Here is an 18,156-nt window from a genome sequence, read left to right as displayed (position 1 = left end):
CAAAGATTTACAGAAGATTGGGAAAAGTTTATTCAATATTTGCAAAAACTGAGCGATAACCAGATTACGTTTGTAAGTTTTAATGAAGCTCTGTGATGGGAAAATGTCAAAATAAGTATGAAAAATGCAATGAAGTTTACAGTAATAACATAAACAACGGGTAGAAATGTGTAAAAAGTAAAAATATGAAGGATTTGCAGACAAATTAGGGGAAGTCAAAAAAGAGAAGTAAGATGTAATTAAGATGTATGGAGTGTATAATTTTGTCTTGTATTTGAAAGCTTATGTGTGTGTGTGTGTGTGTGTGTATATATATATATATATATATATATATATATATATATATATATATATGCTTTCCATATAAACTAAAAGTCTGTCTCTAAAGAAAACACCAGTGAGCCTCCCACCCCCAGCAGAAGCTCTCATTGAGATGGAAATAACCTAGTTGCTTTTCTCTCCATCCTCTAGTCCAGGGATGCAGAACTTGTGGCCATCCGGATGTTGTTGACTACCTCCCATTACCCCTGAGCACTGGCTAATGGCATGAATCCCATAGAGACTTTCTGGCAGGACTGGTCAGACGCTAGGTAGAATGGGATGGGGCTATGATGTTCGATGCTGAGGAAGGGCCAAGTGGTCTGGGAAGTGCATACCTTGATTATTATTATTAATTAAATTTGTATACGGCCCAATACCAGTAGATCTCATTATACATAAAGGTGTATAATGAACAGGCAGCCAAACCTACCTGGGGAGAGCATTCCACAAATGAGAAACTGCAGCAGAAAAGGTCCATTGTTGTGATACCACCCTCCAGACCTCTTGCGGGTCATGTGGTTTACTTACTCAGGCCTGTCCTGCCTAACCCAGGGAGGCCTGACCTGAGCTTGGGTGAGACAGTTTGCTCCCTGTTTCCAAGAACATGTAGTCAAGAGCACCAGCTGAGCAGTTATCAGCTACTTACAAGAGTGCTCAATTGCTTTCTCACTCCAGCTTGGGACAGGACCTGTGTGATTGTGTCCTCCTCGCTCTTCAAAAGGAGAGCCAAGGAGGCGTATCAAGTGTTGAGGCAATGTCTTAGCTCCTGCCAGGTACCTTAGAGCTCCACTTTGAACTTCTGAACTGTGTAACCAGTAACCCTGATTGATGTTTAAGCTGTGCAATGGTTTTTGGAAGAAAACCTTTGGCAATAATCGAGTGCAGAGTCTGAACAGTGTGTTTACAAGTGGAGGTTAGGACATCCATGCTGACTGGGGCTGATGGGAGCTTAAGTCCAACAACATCAGGCGAGCCAGAAGGTCCTCACGCCTGCTCAAATTATATAAAAAAAACAACCTATTATTCTAGCTAGCATGTCTAGGGAAGGGAGTTAGGTCACCTACTAAAGCCTCTGCTAGGTGACCCGAACCAGGCTTATCTCTCATCCTCTAGCCACAGAGGCATGGTAGTTAAAATGCTGTCCTACTGGAGGAAGTGAAAGAGGCATTCCTGCTACAGTGAAGATACGTTTGGAGGATGTTACGTCCTAACTGGTACAAATCCACTCCATTGACTGAGGTACACACACTGAAGAAATGAATACAGCTGGAGGCAGCATTGCCATCTCCCCCTGCCCCCGCTCCTGTCCTAGCAGCAGCTCTGTATTTTTAACAAAAATACAAAAAATACAATGCTGCCACTATTTCTAGTACAGCATACCCCATACCAAAAAAAAGGCTTCATCATTTGAATTTCTATTTGTCATGCACTTGGTGACAGGGGTCCTGCTACCATCTAAGAGCAGTGACTGGTGTAGCTGATGCATTATTCCCAGAAGGCTAAGCCATGTTTGCCTGTTGCAGCAGAAACAATAAAAAAAAGACTCACATTGCGGCATAAGCTTCCGTGTATCCGATGAAAGTGCACTCTAGTCAACAAAAGCTGATGCCATAATAAAATACATTGGTCTTCAAGGTGCCGCAAGACTTTTTTATTGTTTTAGATTTATAAGCTGTTCAGGTACATGGGAAGAGGAAGCAAGTCACCTGCCACTTACTCCCTGAGTAGTAAGTAAAACAAATGGGAACATAGGAAGCTGCCATAGCAGATCAAGCTTCGTCCAGGCTGGCAGAGACTCTTCAAGGGGTCAGGCAAGCAGGGCGCTCTTGGCCACCGCTGCCCCAAATGCATTTACAGTGGTACCTCGGGTTAAGTACTTAATTCGTTCCGGAGGTCCGTTCTTAACCTGAAACTGTTCTTAACCTGAAGCACCACTTTAGCTAATGGGGCCTCCTGCTGCTGCCGTGCCGCCAGAGCACGATTTCAGTTCTCATCCTGAAGCAAAGTTCTTAACCTGAGGTACTATTTCTGGGTTAGTAGAGTCTGTAACCTGAAGTGTATGTAACCCGAGGTACCACTGTAGTTGGAGATGCCAGGGATTGAAGCAGAAGCCTTCTGCATGCAAGACACACACTCTGCTTTGGAAATGAGTCGGTCCATCGAGCTCTCTGTTGTCTCCTCTGGTTGTCAGCAGCTCTCCAGGGCATCACGCAAGGGAGGCTCCCAGCCCTACCTCCCAGCGGTGCCAAGATTGAACCTGCAACACTTCTGCTCCCTACCACCGAGCTGCAGCCCTTCCCCTGAGGGCGATCGCTGAAGGGACGCGCACACGACCTTCTGTCCGCCCCACGGAAGCCGCTGCGAGGTTCAGAACAGAACACGCCAAAGCGGAAGCTACCATTAGGAGAGGAGGCGGGGGGTGGGTTGGATGAGCGCCATGTGCGGAGAAGAGGGAGAGAATACATTCCCTATGCAATGACCCCTTTCCTTGCCCACCTCCTGCCTCTGAGCGGACCCCGCACCTGGCTGACACGGCACCAGGAAGACAGGGCAGAACGGGGGGGGGGGGCGGACTCTGGAGGGGAGGGGAAGCATCGCCGTAGGAGGAAGCAGAGTGTGTCCGTGCGCGTGCGTGTACGGGTGGCGGGGAGCGTCGCTTCCCTCTCTGCCTCCCCAAACTGGGCCTGGAAGCCGTTGGCCTGTTGCCATGGCTACGGAACGGCATCCTCCCAACCCACTCCCCTCCGCGGCCCTGGCAGTCCAATAGGGGAAGCGGGAGACGCCGCGGGGAGTTGGGCGGGGGAGAGAGAGAAGACGGGGGGGGGGAGGGAAGGAGGAAGGCGTGTCCGTGGCGGAAAGGGCGTGGCCCCGGCGCCGGAAGTGCCTGCAGGAGCCGCAGGGTGTGTATCTCTGTGGTGAAAAGAGCGGAGCGGGCTGCCGCGCGCCGAGAGACGCCTCATTCCTCCCGGGGGACGACGACTCTTTTCGGAGGCCTGTGAGCCGCCTTCTACTCCGCCTTAGCCGTCAGGTGAGCGGGTTTTCCCGCCGGAATCCCCTCCCCCACCCGGGCCCGAGTCGCGCGTGCAGCTGCCCTTCCCCGCCCCCACGCGCAGCGGAGCGGGGGGGGGGAGAAAGAGGGCAGAGCCGAGGTCTCCCCCGCCCCTCCCTCCGTCCCCTCTTCCTTCCCTTCCCCGGCTGCTTTCGGAAGCGAGGACGGGGCTGCCTCCGGCTCGGCTCTTCCGGAGAGAGGCCTGAGGAAGGCCGCGGAACCGCCGCCGCCGCCGCCTTTCGGTCCTGAGGCGACACCCCACCTACGCGGCGGACTGAGGGCACGGGCAGCAGCCCCTCCTTGGCAGCGGGGCTCTCGCCTCTCCCCCCCCCCACTCGCCCCCTTTTCTGCTCCAGGGTCTCCGCCCGGTGGCGTCACCTCGCCTGCCAGCGGCCCCGCCCTGGCTGAGTCACCACCTTCTGCCCGGGGCTGGGCGGGCTCACCTGTCCGGAACGAGCCAGAGGTGGGGCTGCTCGCTTTTTTAGCCGCGCTTCTGGCGAAAGGGCCTCCACCACCACCTCGGCTCCCGCAGGGTTCAGGTCGCCCTTGCGGCCAGGGGAGTGGGCGGGATGCACCCTCCCCTTTTTAAAAAAAAAAACCAAACCACACACTTGCACAATCCAGCCTCTGGGGCTTTTCCCACCTGAAAAGACAGGATTTTTAGTGCCAAAGCAGCTTTAAGTAAGCTCACCTGGAAGCAAACCTCATGGGCTTCCATGGCTTATGACTACAGGCTTGGTCCCTTTTCTACATGAATGTTCGTCCACCCCTTCCAACTACACACGATTTCTCCTTGCTAAAATAGTCTTGATTTCTTCCTTTCATTCCTTGTATTTTATTTTTAAAAGGCTTGAGATCAATAGCATTTGCATTTTCAGAATACCTGTTCAAGTGGTGAGGTGCCAAATGGCCGGCTGGCTAACACTAGTAGTTTGATGGCGCTTTTAGGGAATAGTAGTTCTTACTGGTTAGCTATACCAGAACTTCAGTGGCAGCTCTGTTGGGGAAATGGTAACTGACCATTGTTTGGTTGCAGCATCTTTACCCTGCCACTTACCGTATTGAAGAAAGCTTTTAAGAGTGGCTTACAAAAATCCCTGTTACTCCCTCTTTTGCTGCTGCCCAACTTACCTGATGCACCAAATTTGAATCTCAGCTCTAAAACCCTTTATGTCAAAAAAATAGTTATGTTTGTAATTTAGATAATATGTGTGTGACCAACATAAAAATCTTAATAAAAAAAATTGTGTATCATACTTTGAATATAATGAATGTGTGGGTGGGTCTTGCACATACAGTGGTACCTCCGGTTGTGAACAGGATCCGTTCCGAAGGTCTGGCCAGATCCCAAGGTTTTTGCAACCCGAGAAGCGGTAGACCACTTCTGCACATACGCGCGCAGCGGTAGACCTCTTTTGCACATGCGTGTGTGGCAAAACACTTCCGGGGTTCCCGCTTTCACATCCTGAAGTTTACGTTACGGGAGGCTAACGTATCCCAAGGTGCTACTATAATTCTTTATATCACTTTAATTGCATTCTAGTTTGAACTTAACTGCCTAGAGACACATCACTAATCCATTAAAAACAAAAAACAAAAACCCTGCTCCCTGCTAGCTTTCACCAACCCATCAATTCCATAGTAGAGATCCTTGAATGCAGTTGCTTACATGCAGCTTGGTCTCTGTGTGAACAGGGTTATTAATCCAAGACTTCCTTTTAGGAAGATGTAGAGAACACAACAGAATCTGAGAACATGGACGAAAGGCAGGATATAAATGTACTTGAATCTATTGACTCCTAGAACTGGACACACATATTATCAGCAGCTCTTTCCAACACAATCCATGATGATAGAGCATGAGGAAGAGCGGTCACCATCACAAATCCAATGGGGAACCACCCTTAGAGGGTGTTCAATTCTCTCTCCTCAGTGTCTTGACTAGTGAGAGGAAGTAGGCTTTTAACTTCTTCAGAATTCAGTTCCTCCCTTGAACTTCACACACCTTTCCAGGGTTTCTGTGTGCCCCTACTCCCTGCACAAGGAGCCTAGAATTTGATAATAACTTATTTAACCTAAATGGAAAGACAGTGTTACCTAGGGTGCCTCTGCTGTGAGAGTCCCTTGGAGTTACTAGGGTGAATATAGTGAAGATTATAAAGTCCATTACAAAATAGTCATTCTGCACAATTAATAGTATGAGAGCTGGACCATAAAGAAGGCTGATCGCTGAAGACTTGATGCTTTTGAATTATGGTGCTGGAGGAGACTCTTGAGAGTCTCATGGAATGCAAGAAGATCCAACCTATCAATTCTGAAGGAAATCAGCCCTGAGTGCTCACTGGAAGGACGGATCGTTAAGCTGAGGTTCCAATACTTTGGCCACCTCATGAGAAGAGAAGACTTCCTGTAAAAGACCCTGATGCTGGGAAAGATTGAGGGCACAAGGAGAAGGGGACGACAAGATGGTTGGACAGTGTTCTCGAAGCTACCAACATGAGTCTGACCAAACTGCGGGAGGCAGTGGAAGACAGGAGTGCCTGGCATGCTCTGGTCCATGGGGTCATGAAGAGCTGGAAATTATTAAACAACAACAACAAGCACGTTCTAAAATTAGTTAAGGCAGCTCATTTTTAAAAACATTCTAAACGACAAATAAAATGATTGATGCTTAAAACAATATAAAAGATGCAATATTTAATTAAAAGTATGCTGGTAGAAAACAGTGTTCCATGCCTCCTAAAGGACAGGCATTGATTGACCCAGGTGTGCCTCTCTGGAAAGGCTTTTTCACAATCTTGGTGCCACTAGTGAAAAGGCTCTCTCTTATGCACATACATCACACATCAGTACAGCAAGGTGACACAGAGGAGGCCACCAAAGTTAAACAGATTTCTCAGAAATTTGAATGGGAGCAGGTGATTCTGTAGATACCATAGTCCTAGGCCACTTCAGATTGCATTGATAGAAGTATACTGACATTTTTTAGTATGCTTAATAAAGCCTATAAGTCAGCTTACTGTTGTGAGTGACCTTGCTGTAGCTGCTTGTGGTAAAGATGAATTAATATCAGCATGGTTGGGAGCTCTTTAAAAAATGAACAGGAAATGAAATATTGGGAAGTTAAAAATTACATAGTAAAATCTCCCAATATGAAGATTATTACATTATATTTTTTTATTATTATAAAAATATGACATTTCATTTGTGGTCTTAGGGTAGTAATCCAACTAAGTCATACTCAGAGTAGTAGATCCATTGAAATAAATGTATTTAAATTACTCATGCCTAACTTAAGATAATTGATTTCATTGGGTGGTAACTTTCAGCTTTAATGGACATGTATCCAAATAATGGTCACAATGACCTGAACATTCTTTTCATTAAGATGGTTTTGCATGCATGGAAAGAAGGTGATCAATTGTTCCTAATGTCCAGTACAACATAGTCTTCTTACAGTCCATATTGGCAAATGTCATTGAGTAATCGGTATAATAGTGGCCAGTGTTCTTCACCAGGCTGTAGTCAACATAAAAGACCACACATCAGCTATGTGCAAGAAACCTATTGCAAATCGATAAGCTGAGTTTTTGCTTTGATATTGGAAGGGGCTTCAGGGACATAGTGTTCTGTACCCTCTGAAAAGTAACCACCAGCTGTGCTGCCTGCTGGGAGAGCATTCACATAATCCACAATATCTGTCAATACTGTAGTTGCTGTTGCGTCAGCATGTCTGTGACTGAATTATAAAGGAAGTTCCCCCCACCCAAACTGCCTTCAGAAAGCTACTGGTTTCCTGAATTTTAAGATGAAAGTTTTAGAACTGGAGTGTTGCTGTGGAAGCTTTCTCTCTCTTTTTCCTTCTTTGGTTGTAGCAGATAACAATTTTCTCAAAACAAATCTATTCCAATGTTAGTTTAACACCCATTTTGGTCATCTGCAGCTCTTGTTTAAAGTGTAAATATGGTGGAGAGAGATTGCCACCCTTATTATTTAAGATGGATTGAAGATGGCTTTTTTAAGACAAGAGAATTCGAAGCATCCCCCCCTCCTTTGGTGGTGTGGAAAGCTAGTAATGAGAACTTCATTTTATGAATGTCTCTTAAGTGGTTTAATTAGAGCTAGTTAAAAATTAACCAAAAAATCTCTGTCATTTTTTTGCATTAAAAACAATACCCAGGTCATTTGAAACACTTCATGTTAGTGTGTTTCCATTTTACTATATATTAAGCTAGTCAGATACTTCTCTGCCAATTTCCCTTTTCTACAGTATTTAACTGTCATTATTTTGCATCTGTTTTGATGTCTTGTGTAGCTCATAGAAATTAGAAGCAACAGACAACAAGCAGCCGTGAGTGGTGTCTTTATAATTGCAATTCCAAACTGTGACTTACCTCAAAGATCCTTCAGTACCAATTGAGTAACCTTGGAACATCTTCTGTTGTTACTTGCACTTTCCAGTGGTTTTCACTGATTTTTCTCAGATGGAAACATCTGAGAATCAGAAGTCTCCTTCAAAGTGCTAAAATCTTACATGTATTCTGTGTTCTCCATACATAATCAGTACCCAGGATTGTCTGGAGAATCATGCCAAATTTGGTAGATTTTCCTATGAGATACTGCTTCTGTCATGGCATTGAATCTTTTGTTCAGAGATCCCTCTATAACTTCCCCCTTTTCCAAGCTCCCTCATAGTGACCACAGAGCATTCATCTCTTGTCTGAACAAGGTAAGCAATGAAGAAAATTCAAACTGTTCCTTTGTTCATGTAGACCCAGACAGATTGCTCACATACTTGAGAGAACATGTCTCCTGAAAAAGGAATGAATTCAAACATAAAGAACTTTAACATGCCCTATTAGACAGTTCTAAATACTTTGAGCAAGATAACTTCTTCATGCAATGGGACTTCATTTTCCTTTGCATACCCCCAAAACCTGCTCCGGAAGATCCCCCACCCCCTGGAGCTTGGAAGGTGTGTAGGTGCTGCATGAGGTGGTGGATGAAAGTTAAGTATTGTTGCATTTCTGTTTGTGCACAGAAATGCTTGATGCAACCGTATGGTAGCAAATTTTCCATCAAGGCAAGTTAGCAAGTGTGAGTAAAAGTTTTAAAGCTTTATGTTGAATTTTTAAAAAGTTGGAATGTTTTTATAGTCTTAAGAATGAAATCTGCTTGAGCTGACACATCAGAGTCCAGGTATTTATTGCACTTGTGAAGATAGTGTATAAGAGCAGTAGTCATCTTATTGCATATTTTGTTAAACTGGTGGCTATCCGTAATTGAGAGTTTGACTCTCAGGAGTCTTAAACAGGTGTAAGTTCTTTGTGCCCCAGTCACCAGCTTTGAAAATGAGTATCCAGGTATTCAGTTCCCTCCAGATAAAAAGACATGCTGTACCTGTCAGGCAAGAATGAGGGTTTTTACCACATGACAAAGTTCAAAAACTAGAAATAACGTTAATTGCTTGTAAGCAATTAACATGCAGATAAAAAAAAAAATAGCTGCAGCAGGGCCTTCTGAGTAAGGATCAGGACTGTGTGTGTTTAATCCTTCCTCACTGTTGTGATCCCACTATAAATCTATCCTCATCCAAGCTGCTATTAGCCCTGCTATTGACACCATTGGTGTCAATGAGAGCTTTCCTCTGGGAGCTAACAACAATGTATGTTTTGTGTTTGGGGGGAAGTGTTGGGGTTGTGTCCAAAAAGGGTTAATCCCTATTCATTTTTGTTTCAATCCTGCTCATCAAACGCTCCAGTAACTGTTTAAATCAGTCTTTCCTAACCTTGGGTCCATGGATGTTGTTGGACTACAACTCCCCTCTTCCTTGACCACTGGTCCTGCTAGCTAGGGATCATTGGAGCTGTAGCCCATCAACATTCAGGGACCCAAGGTTGAGAAAGGCTGGTTTAAATGTTTAAAACATTGCATTAATTGCTTACATGAAATTGATGCTGCATGTAGTCCAGCGTTAGTTCATTCAGCCCATCACTCTTGTCTTGCACATCTGACATCCATCAGATGTCAAAGTGATAAATAACTACCTGACATTCAGAAGACATCTTAAGGCAGCCCTGTTCAGGGAAGTTTTTAATCTGTGATATTTTTAGTGATTTTTTTGTTTCTATGGAAGCCGCCCAGAGTGGCTGGGGAAACCCAGCCAGATGGGCGGGGTACAAATAATAAATTATTATTATTATTGCACTACAGTGATATTTCCATTCCCCATAATCCTGTACTTTTCTCCTAGGGCATGTTATTTCTCTTTAATTCTGAAGTGCCATTATACTTGCACATATTCCCTTCAATAAATTGATTTACCTTCTGAAGGGCTTTTTTTTCTTTGGGGGGAAGAGGTAATGCATACTCCTAAGGAAACAGTTCTTGTTTCTAATGAAAAGAAACCTAATAACAATGCTGGTGTTGCAAATTCAGCAGGGAATCCTGTAAGCGGGAAATTGCTGAGAAGGGCAGAGACTTGCAAAGTGTTAGATAATGATTTATAAGAAGTGTAGTATTGTACTTTGTAATGGTCTTGGATAAAATTCTGCAGTGGTGGTGTGTGAAATGGTCTTCAACTATGACAACTTCTAAGCCTTCCAAATTTGGTCCAGCGCAGAGCTCCTGAGAACCAGTTGATCGTCATTCCATTTCATTGCTCTAGTGCTGGAAAATGACCTTGTTGCTTGCTGCAAAGGAGCAAGGAGCACTGTCTTTAGAACTGAGAGACAGGTGTTCTCTGCAGAGGTTGCCTTTAGGTTGAAGGGGGAAGTGAGCCTGCTCACAGTTACTTGTATCCCATTTGAAGGGCTGCCTTGTTAGTTTATTCTCATACAAATGTAGCCATTGGTTAGCAAGGAGATTAATCTGTTCTGTTTAGTGGCAGTTGGGTAAAGCTATCCGAGCTCAGTATCATTTGCCTCAAGAAGGATACATCTAATTATATTGTGGCACAATCTTCTGTAGAGATTAAAATAGAAATAGTTGTGTACTTTGCGCTATTAGATGTAATCAGAGATGGCTATCCCAGAATAATATGGTATATATACAATCATTCCCAAAGTTGCTGTTGAACAGGTCAAATTTCACAGAGGATCAGTGACAGGCAGGAGAACAGTTCATAACAAACCACTCATAGATGCTACATCCCAGCACAAGACTCTTCCTTTTGTTACTTTGAAAGGGCCACACTCTACTACCCTGTTATATTGGTGGATTTTTAAACTCACTCCTATGTCAAGAATACTGGAGTCTTCCCTTGTTGTCACTTTGGAATAACCCATATCCTGATAGTTGACTTTCAGATTTACTGTATTTTATGCCTATCGAATCATAGTCTGCTGCAGGAAATAAACACTCCTTTTTTACTCTTGCCCCCCCCCCTTTTTAGGAACAAACATGGATAAAAGTGAGTTGGTACAGAAGGCCAAACTTGCTGAGCAGGCAGAGCGCTATGATGATATGGCTGCTGCCATGAAGGCTGTCACTGAGCAGGGACATGAGCTGTCCAATGAAGAAAGGAATCTACTCTCTGTTGCCTACAAGAACGTGGTTGGTGCCCGTCGCTCTTCGTGGCGTGTCATCTCCAGCATTGAACAGAAGACGGAAAGAAATGAGAAGAAACAGCAGATGGGAAGAGAATATCGTGAGAAGATTGAGGCTGAACTGAAGGACATCTGCAATGATGTTCTGGTAATAGTCTAGTAGGAATGGATATAGCAGCATATGTTAAGGGGCTCCATCTGCTGGGAAGCTTGTGAGCTCAAGGCAGGAGCACAGTTTCATCGCTTAAGGATCTACTTTGGTCCAACAGCCAAAGATCCTTGCTTTGTAATTAGTTGTTTATATGCTAGCTGTAGAAAATTATTTTTATTTGATACTTGATAGACGATGTGTACACTTGTATGGACCAAACCTATAAACAACACAAAACATATATAAACCTATAATCTAGCCAATGAATTAAAGAAATGTGACCTTGTATAAAGCCACCATAGTCTCATCTCCAAAGTTTTTTTAAAAAGAGCTTGGTGCCTCCTGGTCTTCTAAATGTTGCTCAACCACAACTTTCATCATTCCTGGTCATTGGCCATGCTGGGTGGGGCTATGCTAGAGCATGTAATTCAGCAACAACTGGAAGGCTTTAGGTTAGGCCTACATATTGTAGATGTACACATAAAGTGGATCAGTTGAGGAAAATGTGTGTAACCTTGTCATTATATGTCTTTCAGGAACTGCTGGATAAGTACCTTATTGCTAATGCCACACAGCCAGAAAGCAAAGTCTTCTATTTGAAAATGAAAGGAGATTACTATAGATACCTTTCAGAAGTGGCATCTGGAGAAAGCAAGCAAAGTAGGTGGTTACCTTAAAATCAGAAGCCTGCCTTAATGATTCTCTACAAGAACTGTGTGTGGTATTATTAAACTGCTCCTTGATCTCACAATAAATTTGTCTCAGTATTCTGAGAAAATCAGATGTTCTGAATGCAAAGGAATAGGGAAAAGAACCATTGGCTTCCTGTTGTATTCAACCATAAGGTGGCTGACTACCGTGGAAGGGTCAGGTTGAAAGGATTGCTGCTGCAGGATACTTGTTTTTAGTATCGCCAACTTGACTAGAGGTTACTGAAAGGAGGTAACAGCAAATCACAAGGAATGGGTGTTCTGCATTCTTCCATTAAGACAGCAGTTCCCTCTAGTGAGGACACATATATTGGATTTAGGAGTTGAATATGTCTACAATATACACAGAAATTAAAATTTTCTAGTGTTGTAAATTATTTCATGAAAATCTTCCTACTACACATTTTGAGTAAGTAAAGCTTTTAAAAAAGCATTTCACTCATTCCAAGAAAGAAAACATTCCATAGGAGTCCCCCCCCCAATGTTCCCTAAATTTCCCATTGAAAAGAAATCTTTGAGGGGGTGTACTCTTTCTTCCATTTACTTTTTTCCAGGCCTTTACATCTCTGCTGCAACTGAATGCAAAGGCTCCTAATGGAACCTCTGACCACAAGGAAAGATGTGGGAAGTTCCTTTTCAGAACTTAGAAGTGTGGGAAGCAGAAAGTATAAGTTGCTTGTACTTATCTTGACTATAAAGTCACAGTTTGTACCTGCATCTTATTTAATTAATCTGTAGTCACAGATGCTGGATCTGTGTGCCTTAAAACCTTAGATGGTCTATGAATTGGTTGTTAAACAAATATGTCTGTACCTGATACAAGGCTAGTGGCATTTCACCGTTTAGCCTACTCTTGCTATAGATTTTTTGGTTTTTGCTTCCCCCCAATAATCTTTGTAGTGTTCTTGGAAGATCACCAAATATAGAACCTTGTAAAGTTTTTAGATATAGGGATCGTGTTCAAATGTTACTATACAGTATTAACTAATATGTGACACAACTTATAGCCACGATAGAATTTCTAGATCCAATAGAATTTGGTTCTGGATCAAATAGCTAAGATAGAATAGGAAATGTTTTACAGCTAGGTTCATGTGATATTCACATATAAGCGGTTAGGCCATACTCTTTGTAGAATGTCATATTTGTAATTACCCCCCCCACACACACAAATATTAAATGTGTGTGTGTTTAATCTAAGGTTTTATTGTTTAGGATGCACTGAAATGGAGCGATACTTGCAAAATGTATTCCTCTACTACAAAGAAGACTCTGGTAGTTCTATGCCCCTGCCCTCATGGCCTTGACAGGCTGCTATTTTGACAACATTTTTTCTTCATGTATTTTCCCATCATATCAACACTGACAAACTAGTCAATGTAATGACCCTGAGGACAAACTAGCTAATTCTAAGGAAAGACAATATTTCCTGAGTTGGAGTTGCTCTCACTCTGAGCTTTGGTTGTTGTCAGTGACTATGCATAGCCAAATCTTGCCACACAGTGTCCCTGCTGCTAGGTAGAAGATGGCCAGTCTTAAAGCAAACTGGTGCTGAAGCTATGAACAAGTACAAAAAAGGTAACATTTCAGCAGTCTTTTGGGAAACATTTCAGGCTCCTAAAAAAACTGTTTTTGCGTGTAACAAAATGTTCACTACAGATCACTGTTCAGCCCTATTCTATGCAGGCACCTGTGTAAATGTTTCTGACTTGGAGTTGGCCATGTCAGGAAATATTAAAATTATCACCATCTTTTCTTACAGCAACAGTAGCAAATTCTCAGCAAGCATATCAGGAAGCATTTGAAATCAGCAAGAAAGAGATGCAACCAACACATCCTATTCGACTTGGTCTGGCACTTAATTTCTCTGTGTTCTACTATGAGATACTAAACTCACCAGAGAAAGCCTGCAGTCTGGCAAAGACGGTAAATAGACTTAATATTGTCAAGAATGGTTATGGGGAAACAAATTTGAGATACACGTTGAACAGTTGTGAATGCAACTAGAAACGTATGGCTTAATAAATCATGTCAGAGAGCTCTAGGAGCTCTTTTATATTATTCAGAAGAAAGATTAATTATTAAGTTAAAATAACACACTTGAAATTAGAGGTGGCACTTTTATATTCTAAGGAAGTCTGTCTTGGGTCTTAACCTGGATGAACACAAGTGTAATGTTATGCGTTTTTCGTCACTTAGCTAGCCCTATCTGTGCTTGGAAATTGAATGGGTTAAACATTCTTAAGGCAGGAAGGATCAGAAGCAGAATAAAGCGAATTAATTATTTGAATTTGGTTTAGGCATTTGATGAAGCAATAGCTGAACTGGACACACTGAATGAAGAATCTTACAAAGATAGTACTCTGATTATGCAGCTACTTAGAGATAACCTTACTGTAAGTATTCCTTCAAAAAACTGGCTACACTTTAAATGATGCAGTGTTTTATAATTTTAAGTCTTGCCATCCCACAAATGGTTGATAATTGCACCCTTACAAACTATTTTGGATGTAGCACAAAGTTAGTTCCATATGAAAGAATGACTGCTGTCAGCATTGTGTGTGTGGAGCAGTCATACCTGTAATGGAAAACTAGCCAAATGCCCTTATCAGGCAGCTAACAAATTTGTGTGTTACCTGCAGGCTTCATGTACTCATTGTTTAACTTCATCTAATCTCCAGTCTTTAGTTCATCATTCATTAACTCTTCTACTCAAATAATACTGCTCTACTGAAACAAATTACCCCACTACCTTTTTCCAGACCAATGTAATTAACTGCATGCTTTCAGCATAAACATGTTTGTATTTTCTTACAGCTATGGACATCGGAAAACCAGGGAGATGAAGGGGAAGCTGGGGAGGGCGAGAACTAATGGCTGTCACGCTTCACTATATGTTCAATGTCACTCTGTATCCTACACGTTATATCCCTTTGTGCGACAAGCAAAAAGAATAGTACATCGACTTCACAACCTCAACGTAGCAAACTGTCTGTGGGGTAAAAACAATTGGTTGGTGTTCTGTGTACATAAAATGGAGATCAATTGAGCAATGGCATTTTGAACCTTTCCTATTATGAACACTTACAATTATGATTACTGTGTTTATATTTTTTTTTAACTGAACACTGTGATTATGGGTTTTGCGATTGCAGTTGACTTTACAAAACTCGAAATGATGGAAGAGTAGATATGAATCATGTAATTCATTGGAAAGATTATAATCTGGGATCAAAGTAGTCGAAGTACAATTCTGTTGTAAAGTTGTACAGAAAATTATAGAGATTATATTGTGACACTGCAACATGGAAGGGAAACAATCTATTGTGCGGCATTCCAGTTCAGTAGTTCACTTCTGTGAATTTAATAGGCACATTCATTCAGACATTTTTGTTTTTGAAATAATAATGCTGGACACGCTGCTTTTTAGCCAAATGCTCATGTCAAATGTAAACATTTTCTGAGGCCTCAATTTAAAGCAGAGAAAAACGGCAGCCTAAGTTCCAGACTCCTTAACGGTGGCAGAATACTGGGGCTTTGTCTATGGAGAAACAGCCCAGTCCTCTTTCTGTGGACATCGTCAAGCCCCTTCCCACAGCAATAAGTTAACATATTTACAATATGGACTATTCTTGGTAGTGAATTTTTAGAGCACTACCATGGAATTTCAACAGGATGTTTCTGTTTTTATGGCCTTATTAGTTGCTGGGTAGGCATGCTAAATAGAACTGTTTTCCCATTTTAAAATGCTAAACTCTTAATCTCCCTCCTCACTTCAGGGAGGAGGCCTGCCCCTTTGAAAAATCCGAAAGAGCTCTTCTTTGCATGGATTGTGTGCTCCCACCCAGTCCCATTCCGGCTTCAGTTTAAAGCCTGAGGTCCTTTGTGTATGCTGTTAAGTCCTTGATGATGGGAGCGGCTTAAATATGTTGGAATACAGGTCTCACTTAGATGCTGAAGGCTTGCCAGTGCTGCTGTAGTTCTCAGCTCTTGGCATCTACCCACTCCTGGGTCACAATCAAGATCCTGTTAAACATTTTCCCATAGCTGCCTTAGGAATACAGACCATAAACATGCATATTAATTGTTAGCTTGAGATACTGAAATTCCAAATGTTCAATTGTTTATAAACCTGTCCAGTCAAATACCAGAATTCAATAGGAGTTGCATGAATAATGCAGAGGAAAGATTTGAATACTCACCCTTTTCAATCTTTTTAGTATCGTTCCTCTGCCTATAGCATTCCGCTTAGATCATAGAATCCATCTGTTCGTCTTTTCATCTGTCGCTGAAGAGAGAAATTCATGCACTGACTTCAAAATTCCCCTCTTACTAGCTGAACAAATTGTGCAGTTATACTTGGCGCTTGATAAATGCGGTAGTGAATGTGGAACCGAGCCTGTCTGTATATCTGGTAGCTCTTTTTGCGTTGTTTCTACTGACCAGTATTTTGCCTAAAGTTTGCTTCTGTGACGGTTGTATTGCCTAGCACACACACACGTGGTTGTGAGAATAGTATAGCAAAAAGAAATACCTGGTTATTGATGTACTAGATTTGTGTATGTCTTTTAAAACAGTTCTAGTTTCACCTTACACAATCGGGAAAGTGTAAAAGAATTCAAAGACAATAAAAAGTTTTATCAGTTGTGGTCTGTTGTTTTTTTTACACTTTTGTTTGTTACTGCCATGGCTGAATACTGTGGCGGTAGAATGACTGTGCTGTTTTATGTCTCGTAGCTTGCTTAACTGCTAGAGCAGCCTGTAAGGTCTGCACCCCCACACACACCAAAAAAACCCCACCACCTCGTCACAACTGTATAGAGTTGGTCATTTCTGTTTCACAGGAAGAGTGAAAGAAGACACCTTGTGCAAGGCTTTACAGCATCCAAGCCTATCTACTGGACATCTGCCTTCTTATAGACAATAGTGAATGATTTTGAATATCATAAAACATGCTGCATTATTCCTTATTAAAGTAGCATTGGGTTATAGAAATAGTTTAGCTTCTAGAAAGGTTTTGACGTAACATTGAACAGAAATGGCTTCAAGTGGCCCTTGATTTCTCAGCTTTCTGACATGAAGCATGAATTCATATTATTCAAAAGCTACCTTCGTTATGAAATCCTTTAGGAATAAGGTTTGTCCTATAAGTACAAGTAGCTATGACCGGCGGCTGGTGCAAATAAAGCTTCATTCAGCTTGTAGGTGCAAGTGATTGAAGTGTCTAAATGGCACTATGTGAGTTGTAATTGTATTTAGAATAGTTCTGCTGCAGAAGTCTAAATTGTACTTCCTTTAGACTTTTGATTCTTTTCCATTATTAGAATAATATCTTATTCTGCCAGGTATTATTAGTACCACCAGCTCCAAGGTTCCTATTAGAAATACAGTGTGAGGTTCTAGTTTTCTGATGCACTTCGTAATATCTTTAAAGGGATCTTTCCGATCTCTTTTATGAAAAGATGCTTGAACTCCCCCTGCAGAAAAAGTGCACAGGTTCTTTCAAATGGTAAGAAATGTAGCCAAAAGCAAGGACCCCTGTTCCTACAAAGACTAAGAAGGGCTCATCTAGGCTTCATTTTGTGTCGTGTTTCTAGGCACAGATTCAGGCTTTAAAGCTCTCTGTCCAAGCAGAGTTTTTTTTTTGTCCCCACCCTTTCCCTGGGAAAACCTGTGTTTTACCGCTGAATTGGAGCAAACAGGTTTTCTGCAGATTGCTGTTCACTTTATTCAGTGGAAAAACACAGGTGTTCCTGGGCAAAATGCCAAAATCAAAACTCTCAGATACGGCGCTTTAAAGCATGAACCTGTGCCTGGAAAGCACAGCACAAAATGAAGTCTGGATGGGCCCTTAATGTTGAATCTACACTTATTGATGATTTCAGAAGGGGTAGGTTACTTTTGTACTCTCCCAATGTGTTGAGTGCATGAAATTGGCACCAAACAGTAACACACTTCCTGCGCTACCATTTCAGAGTGCAGATAATGAGCTGTGTGTTTCAGTACTTCCTCATGAAGGAGACTCCATCTGTTTGGTTTAAAAGGCCAGGCTGAATCCTTCACTCTAATGTACTTGTTTTGCATGCATAAAGGGTTGTTTTTAATTGAGCATTCAAAGATGCAGCCCTCCCAACTTGCAGCCTGAAATTGCACTGCTTACAAAAAGTGTGCTTTCAATTTCTGCAGAATGTAAGCTAGCCTTCCAGATACGTTCCACAATTCGTTTGCTTGTCTCTGTATGTTGGCTCATGCCCAAGTGTAGAGTACTTGTCTTAGAGCAGAAAGGGAAGAACGTGATAACTGCCTAAAACAGCTTTTCGTCTAGACAATGTGGAAAAGCAACTTGCTGCGATACCTAACAGCTGCCAGTCAGCTGTG

At 42.3% G+C, this 18,156-nt stretch overlaps 1 protein-coding gene across 1 annotated transcript; it reads left to right on the top strand.

Moving 5' to 3' along the window:
• Positions 1 to 2,816: 2,816 nt before the first annotated feature.
• On the top strand, positions 2,817 to 16,424 carry YWHAB (tyrosine 3-monooxygenase/tryptophan 5-monooxygenase activation protein beta). Its single transcript, XM_083619172.1, has 6 exons — positions 2,817 to 3,349; positions 10,764 to 11,065; positions 11,605 to 11,728; positions 13,541 to 13,704; positions 14,079 to 14,174; positions 14,596 to 16,424. The coding sequence occupies exons 2-6, from the start codon at positions 10,772 to 10,774 to the stop codon at positions 14,650 to 14,652; spliced, it is 735 nt and encodes a 244-aa protein (XP_083475298.1). The 5' UTR covers positions 2,817 to 3,349; positions 10,764 to 10,771; the 3' UTR covers positions 14,653 to 16,424.
• The last annotated feature ends 1,732 nt before the right edge of the window (positions 16,425 to 18,156 follow it).

Source organism: Podarcis filfolensis (assembly GCF_964270895.1).
Source record: "Podarcis filfolensis genome assembly, chromosome: 6".
Taxonomy (NCBI): domain Eukaryota; kingdom Metazoa; phylum Chordata; class Lepidosauria; order Squamata; family Lacertidae; genus Podarcis; species Podarcis filfolensis.
The sequence above is the reverse complement of the archived record's forward strand: the minus strand, read 5'-3'. Positions and strand labels throughout refer to the sequence as shown.